The following is a 7633-nucleotide window of genomic DNA, read 5'->3' as shown; positions in this document are numbered from 1 at the left end:
CCGCACACCCGCGGGGCACGGCCGCTCCCTTAGCGGCGTCCTAGGCGGAGGGCGGGGAAGGGCGGGCGAGGGGAAAGCAGAAACGGAGCGCGCTGGGTCCGGGGCTCCCGCCCGAGCCGCTTTGAAACTGCGTTTCCACAACCCCTCGCCCCGAGCGGCGGCTAATGGAACCCGCGCGAGCGCTCCCACCAATCACGGCGCGGCTTCCTCCGGCCGCGGGCCAATGGCCGCGCGCGTTCTTGGGGCGTGGGCCAAACAGGCTGCTCCGGCCTCGCTGGTGGTGTGTGTGGGCTGGGGTTGGCGGAGGCGCCGGTCCTGGCCGCGCTGGGTCCGCACTTGTGCTCTGGCGGGGGGGCTTTTGTGTCCGGCTTCGGCCTGGCTTTGTGTGCGCGAGCGTGTGCGGTGCTCGGCGGCGCTCCTCCCGGGCGGGAGCCGTGAGGCTCGGAGGCGGCAGCGCGGTCCCCCCCTCCGGCCCCGAGCGCGGCCGGAGAGCGAGCGCGCCGGCGTGAGCGGCGGCTGGGAGGGCTGCGGGCCAGGGGCTTCGCCGCCGCGATGCCGGAGTTCCTGGAAGACCCCTCGGTCCTGACGAAAGAGAAGTTGAAGAGTGAGTTGGTGGCCAACAACGTGACGCTCCCTGTCGGGGAGCAGCGCAAGGACGTGTACGTGCAGCTCTACCTGCAGCACCTCACGGCGCGCAACCGGCCGCCGCTCGCCGCCGGCGCCAACAGCAAGGGGCCCCCGGACTTCTCCAGCGACGAGGAGCGCGAGCCCACCCCGGTCCTCGGCTCCGGGGCCGCCGTCGCAGGCCGCAGCCGGGCCGCCGTCGGCAGGGTAAGGACGCCCGGCCGGGGCCACAAAGGCGGGCGGTTGTCGGTTGTCGCCGCCCCGCGCGAGCTCGCAGCCCTCCCTCCCTGGCGCCCCCCCCCCCCTCGGGCCTCCGGGCGGCGGAGCGCGCGACGCCGAGAGCGGCGGGCGGGCAGGTCTGCGGGGGGCGGGGGGGGGCAGCGTGTGCCCGGTGTGCGGCTGGCCCTGGCCCTCGGGTGGCCGCGGGGAGCCCGGGCCTCGGCGGGGACTGCGCGCCCCCTCCGGGAGCCGCTCCTTCGGGAGGGTCGGCCCGAAACTGCTGTGGGTCACGTTCGAGCGCTTTTCCCGCTTTATTAACTGAAACGACTGGTAGCCGCGTCTCAGAGCGCTCCCTGGAGGGCAACTGGTGACACTCTAATTTCTTACCAAAATTTGAAATAAAGAAATTCCCGCCTTTTTATGCTTTTGCATAGGGAGGGCTTTTTGAACCGTTTATGGCTTTTCTCGTTAGTGTTCGTGTTTTCCAGCAACAGGCCATCTTTTGGCGGGGCTGTGTTCTAAATTAAAATGAGCGCTTAGGATCAGCGTCTTTAAGTGGTTGTCCTAAACGCTGAGATATTTGGAAATTCTGGTAGTTACCGAGGGCTTGGATTTTTTTGGTTTGTGTTTTGTTTTCTGGCAAATTTTGCATGAGAAAAGGAGAGATTTCGGAACCAGGAGATGCTCATTTCTTGACGTTCTGATACGGGAGCGATAGCGATTTGGAATGTCTAATCACGGTGCAATCTCAGATTGGTTCTCCCAGGTGCATATCGTGTTGGAGAATAGTTTGGTTTTTGTTCTGGGGGTTTTCATACGCTGTTTTGTTGGCGTGAACTGCCTGCTTCTCAGATTTCGAATCCTGCTGAGTGTAATTAAAACTAGTGATTGGGTGTAATAGACCTCGCTTTGTAAGACCGGTTGCGAAGTTGCGAGTTGTTGAGTTTTGATAAAAGTACTGCATCTTTCAAAGTTGTGCTGTTCAGCTTTTAAGAAATCTGTGCGGTGTGTTTTTCCGGATTACCAAGTAGAAATGAAAGAAAGATGCAATGTAGATTTTTAACTGAAAATCTTAGCCTGAGCTTTAGAGAAATTGAAAATCTTAAGTAAGTGGTGTGGCAAATAGTGTCAGATTCTTGTTCGTTAAAGAAAAGACCAGCTGTACCATATTGTTTCTGATGTCTTTGTGGATTTGAAGCCAGTTCACTTCTCCATAATTAAAGGAAATTTAAGAGACTTTTTTAAAATAAAAGAGAAAAAGTAAAGCATACCCGTTATCTGCTTTTCCTCAACCCCTATGAAAAAAATACTGAAACGGATTTAAAGATTTTGACAGATACGAAATATTTTCCATTTTAATCAGTCTCCTGTAGAACCCTGTATGTCTTTTGTGTAAATGTATTGTTCTTGAGCCATGGACATACTTGGTTGTGTTTATAATACGATTATTCCTTCTTACTTGTTTTTATGATTCTTTTTGGATAGAACCCTTAATCTTGATTCTTGATGTTTTTCCTTGCAAAACTTTTTTTCAAGAGTGTGTCCCAACTAATATAACATTGTATGTTAATTATACTTCAATTTTAAAAAAGTATATCACAATCTACTCTTTATTCTTGGAAGGATAAAAATTTCAGTTTAGTTATCCAGCGTTTTTAAATTCCTACCAAGTGGTCGTAACTACTAGAGTTTGACTTCTGCAGACCCTGCCCACTACCATAATTATTTATTTGTTGGATTTTTTTGGATATTAATTAATCGTGTTATTTACATACTTCATCTCAGATTTCCCATGTTATCAGAGTTGGTCAGCACCACACAAATATGTTCTGGGTGGAAGGAATTAACATTTTTAGAGAATCTACAATGTCTGTTGGCATGCTAAGCCCTTTATATCTCATTTAATGTTTTAATCCTTAGAAAAACTATTTCATAGCCGTAGATTCAAGTCTTAACTGTCTGGAGTAGTTAAAACTCAAATGCCAGGCTCAGTGGCGTCCACAACTTGAAAAAGTTAATGGTGGTAGTTGGGTGGAGGTATTGTTTTCTGTTTTTTTGTTTTTTTACTTTTTAAATTTTTATTTATTTATTCATGACAGAGAGGGAGAGAGAGGCAGAGACCCCGGCAGAGGGAGAAGCAGGCTCCATGCAGGGAGCCCTACTCGGGACTCGATCTGGGGTCTCCAGGATCCCACCCCCCGGGGTGAAGGCCGCGCTAAACCGCTGAGCCACCGGGGCTGCCCTGTTTTCTGTTTTAAAACACATTAAATAAATAAAAATGACTTGTAATTGAACTTAGGAATCTGATAGACTTTATCAAGCATAGAAAAAATAATCTTGAATTTATAGGAAAAGAGCCTTAGGACATTTATAATAATCAATAAAATTATTATCCATGACATATTATTCTTATATGTGCCATATTTTATGTTGTCGCCATTGTTAGCCCCACATGTAATAATAATGTCACATTTCTTAAAGAATATAATCTAGCAGAAAGTCAAAGTATGTTTGAGAGTTGTATATAAGGCAGATTTTTTTAAGTGGTAAATTTTTAACATTTTATTTTTTTTATTTTTATTTAATTTTTATTTATTTATGATAGTCACACACACACACAGAGAGGCAGAGACACAGGCAGAGGGAGAAGCAGGCTCCATCCACCGGGAGCCCGACGTGGGATTCCATCCCGGGTCTCCAGGATCGTGCCCTGGGCCAAAGGCAGGCGCTAAACCGCTGCGCCACCCAGGGATCCCAATTTTTAACATTTTAAAACAAATCAAACGTTATTGTGGATTTGGTCAAGGACATAGCATGTACCTTCTATTTAAACATGGGTTTATAAGGAGTATTTTTAATTAAAAGGATAAACTTCCCATTTAGTCATGCCATGGTCTCTTAGATTCATTTGGTGTGATATGACAAAAATACTTGAGTGTTCAAAATTTGGTTTTGTTTTTTAACTTTTGTATCTAAGCTTTTTATTTTGTGCGTCTTGATGACACCAATGTTTTTGGGTTTTGAAATTACCTAGATTTGTTGACACAAAAATAAATATTCACAGAGTTGGCAATCTGCTTTTTCATTCCAAGGTGCAAAGCAGGTATAGCTATTTGGAATCCAGTAGAACATAGCATTCTTGAATGGTCTGATCTAGTGGATCATGAATTCTTAATAGGAAATATTTAAAGACATGCAGCAGAGGGGCAGCCCTGGTGGCTCAGTGGTTTAGCGCTGCCTTAAGCGCAGGGCTTGATCCTGGAGACCCGGGATCAAGTCCCACGTCGGGCTCCCTGCCTGGAGCCTGCTTTTCCCTCTGCCTTTGTCTCTGCCTCTCTCTCTCTCTCTCTCTCTCTCTCTCTCTCTCTCTCTCCCCTCTCCTCTCTCCATGAATAAATAAAATAAAATCTTTAAAAAAAAAAGACATGCAGCAGAACAGTAAAAAGTATGTTAGTGATGGTAAATGTTAATTAAATCCTAAATCGACTGCCATACTCTACAGTAAGGTGTTAAAGTGTAGAGACTTTCGAATCAGAGAGTTAAACAGTAGATTAAATTTCCAGGTCTATGCATATTCAGATGACTTTGAACAATGAACATTGCCTATCAGGTGCTTTTCATCTGGAAAATAGGAATAATCTAGTAACTAGTAACTGAGGATGACAAGAGGTTGCATTTTGTTAAGGTGTCTAGTGCTCAGCAGTTGATCCCTATTACAACATGTGATTTCTGAATGTTTTTGTGTTTATTTAGCTCCAGAGCAATGCAATGTTACCATAATATTTTTTTCAGAATTGGAGGAGGTAAGTTTGTGAAAGTGATAGACTTACAGTCTGTTCAAATGTTACTTTATGGCTGGAGTTAGCTGTGCAACTTTGGACTTAAGTTTTTCCTCTCCTAAAATGGGGATGTTATCTATCTCATTTAATTTTTAGGATTCTGTAAGTTAATACATGTAAGGAAGTTACCCAGAACACAATTTGGTATATACTAAGTGCTCAGTAGAATATATTTTATAATAATAATTATTATTGTACTTCATCTTACTACTAATGGTAGAAATTTAAAAATAAGAGTAGCTGAGGGTGCCTGGCTAGCTCAATCAGTAGAGCATGCAATTCTTATTAATCTCAGGGTCATGAGTTCAAGCCTTACGTTGGTTGGGGAGCCCACTTAAAATTTTAAAAAGTAATAAATAATAGTAGTTCATAGGTGATATTATTAAAAACAGCTGTTGGATTTTAAAGTTGAAAGAGACATTGGAGATTATCTGATAGTTGGGAAGAAACTGGAGAACATTGCCTGGCAAATAGTAGGTAGTTGGTATTTTTGACTGAATGAAACTAAGATTATGTAATTTACTTGAACAAAAAACCTGCAGGCAGAAATCAGTATAAATAATGGTTCCTTCTTCTGAATGAAGTTGCTGGCTTAATAATTATGTATAATACACCTGTCTCCCAATTTGTCTTCTTATTAAATTTCATATCATAAAAAACAGTATTACATTTCTGAAGCGTTTCTCCCTGCAAATTAAAAGAAAAATCAGGTAGCTTGTTATGATTTCCTGCTTTATTCGACTTACCTTATGCAGTTTATTGGTGTCTTAAGATTTCTTTGGATAGCTGTAATGTTTCATTATGTTTTAAGAAAATATAAGAGTGTTGGTTTTCTGCTTTGATTTGATAAGCCTTTGTTATTTCTATTTTTATATTTATTTATTAGAGAGGGAGAGAAGGCGTGTCTGCGCAAGTGGGGTTGGGGGGAGTGCAGAAGAAGAGAATGTCAAATGACTATCTGCTGAGTCCAGAGCCATTGCTGGGCGCGATCATAATGACCCTGAGATCGTGACCTGAGCCGAAATCAGAGTCAGACGCTTAGCTCACTGAGCCACCCAGGCACCCCAAGCCTTTTGTTATTTCTTTTTTTTTTTTTTTAATTTTTATTTATTTATGATAGAGAGAGAGAGAGAGAGAGGCAGAGACACAGGCAGAGGGAGAAGCAGGCTCCATGCACCGGGAGCCCGATGTGGGATTCGATCCCGGGTCTCCAGGATCGCACCCTGGGCCAAAGGCAGGCGCCAAACCGCTGCGCCACCCAGGGATCCCCCCTTTTGTTATTTCTTAATAAGAAATGAGTTTTTAAAAATAAGTGACTTATTTTTCCCTTCCCAGATGGCACTTTCATTCATTCCACAAAACATCTGTAAGATACCTACTCTTGTGTCAGGCAGTCTTTTTTTTTATTTTAGATGCTTGGGATACAATATGAATATGACAGTGCCTCTTCTTTCTGCTACCCTCTTAAATGCTGCATCCAAAACACCTGAGATACACGTTAAAATACAGATTCTCAGGCCCAAGATTAGGACTCAGATTGGGGTAAGACTTTTTAAAATAGGGGTAACTTTTCCTAAAGTTTTGAAGTTTTGATAACAAACCAGACTTAGGGACTATTGCTCAAGGAATTCATCATCTGGAGAAGATAAAAGTACGTTTATAAATAGGTGAAATGTGGTGAGTGCCAAAGAAAGATTTCTTGAAAACCTCAGGCTGTTTGAGAAATTTAAAATCTTGGGTGTTTTCAAAAAAAAAAAAAATCTTGGGTGTTTTCTTCATAGTAAAATTCGAAAATTTTTATGATGGGAGGGATTATCTACCAGTAATCTGTACTTGACTGCTTTTCTTTAAAGTATGTTAATTTGGGATCCCTGAGTGGCACAGCGGTTTGGCGCCTGCCTTTGGCCCAGGGCGCAATCCTGGAGACCCGGGATGGAATCCCATATCGGGCTCCTGGTGCATGGAGCCTGCTTCTCCCTCTGCCTGTGTCTCTGCCTCTCTCTCTCTCTCTCTCTCTCTCTCTCTCTCTGTGACTATCATAAATAAATAAATTGAAAAAAATTTAAAAAAAAATAAGTATGTTAATTCAAGGGAGATTTCCCAATTACCCACAATTTTTGGAAAATTCAAGTAGGTCACTAACACAGGATTTGGTCTATTTGACTTTTTTTTTTTTTTTTTTTTTTAGTCTTTTTCTCTATAAAGAATTCAAGGCTATGATATATAGAACTCTTGAACTCATGGCAACTATTTTGACATCAGTGTGTAAGTTGCTTAAAGATTTGAGCCTGATTGTATATCAGTGCAATAATTAAAGCCTTCTGAAAATATCTTCACTAACTTCACTAAGTTTCATCATCATCTTTTAAATATTTCTCTTGAATTGATGTTATTGTTCTTATTAGCAGTTATCCTTAAAAAATAATTTCTCATAATGTTGCTTTGGCAAAAAATAGAAATTCTAATACATGGCCAAATCATGTCTGATTTTTATTTTTCCCCCTCAGCATCATTGAAAGTAAGCAGTCCATAGAACTGTGGTTTCACCATTTTGCGTAAAATATTTCTAGGATACAATATTGACTCATTTGCTTTAGATAGCAATTTGGGCCTAAACTGACTTTGATATTTGTGGCCATTTTGTTGTTGTTGTTCAGTTCTCTGATGCTTTCTGGGATTACTGAGGCATTTTGTAAGACTGTCTGCCACAAGCCTAGAAAGCATCCATACTTCTACCCTCTTCTCTTGTTTATCCTTGAAAGTTTAGTTTTTCCAGTGAATACTGCCATTGCTTAGGTTATTTTTAAAAATTCTTTTGAAATTTCTTTCAAAGCTTGTTCCATGTTCTTTCACCTTTTCTAAGTGTGAAATGGCCACATAGTACTAAGTGTGATGACAAAGCTGTGTCAAGAGGTGATAGCCATAAAGTTTGACTTCCTTCATGGGTCAAA

The 7633-nt window shown here is 42.8% G+C and overlaps 1 protein-coding gene across 5 annotated transcripts in view; it reads left to right on the top strand.

Annotated features, from left to right (window-relative positions):
- The first annotated feature begins 246 nt into the window (after window positions 1-246).
- TMPO (thymopoietin) overlaps window positions 247-7633 on the top strand; it is a 28361-nt gene continuing 20974 nt past the window's right edge. For 4 of the 5 annotated variants that reach the window (XM_055336479.1, XM_055336478.1, XM_055336477.1 and 1 more), the window contains exon 1: window positions 407-831. In XM_055336479.1, coding sequence (XP_055192454.1) covers window positions 553-831 — 279 coding nt within the window. In that variant the 5' untranslated portion in view covers window positions 407-552. Of the gene's footprint in view, window positions 832-7633 lie in introns of all 5 variants that reach the window. The other variant, XM_055336476.1, reaches the window with a different exon arrangement.

This window comes from Nyctereutes procyonoides, unplaced genomic scaffold (assembly GCF_905146905.1).
Source record: "Nyctereutes procyonoides isolate TBG_1078 unplaced genomic scaffold, NYPRO_anot_genome, whole genome shotgun sequence".
In the NCBI taxonomy this organism is placed as follows: Eukaryota; Metazoa; Chordata; class Mammalia; order Carnivora; family Canidae; genus Nyctereutes; species Nyctereutes procyonoides.
The sequence above is the reverse complement of the archived record's forward strand: the minus strand, read 5'-3'. Positions and strand labels throughout refer to the sequence as shown.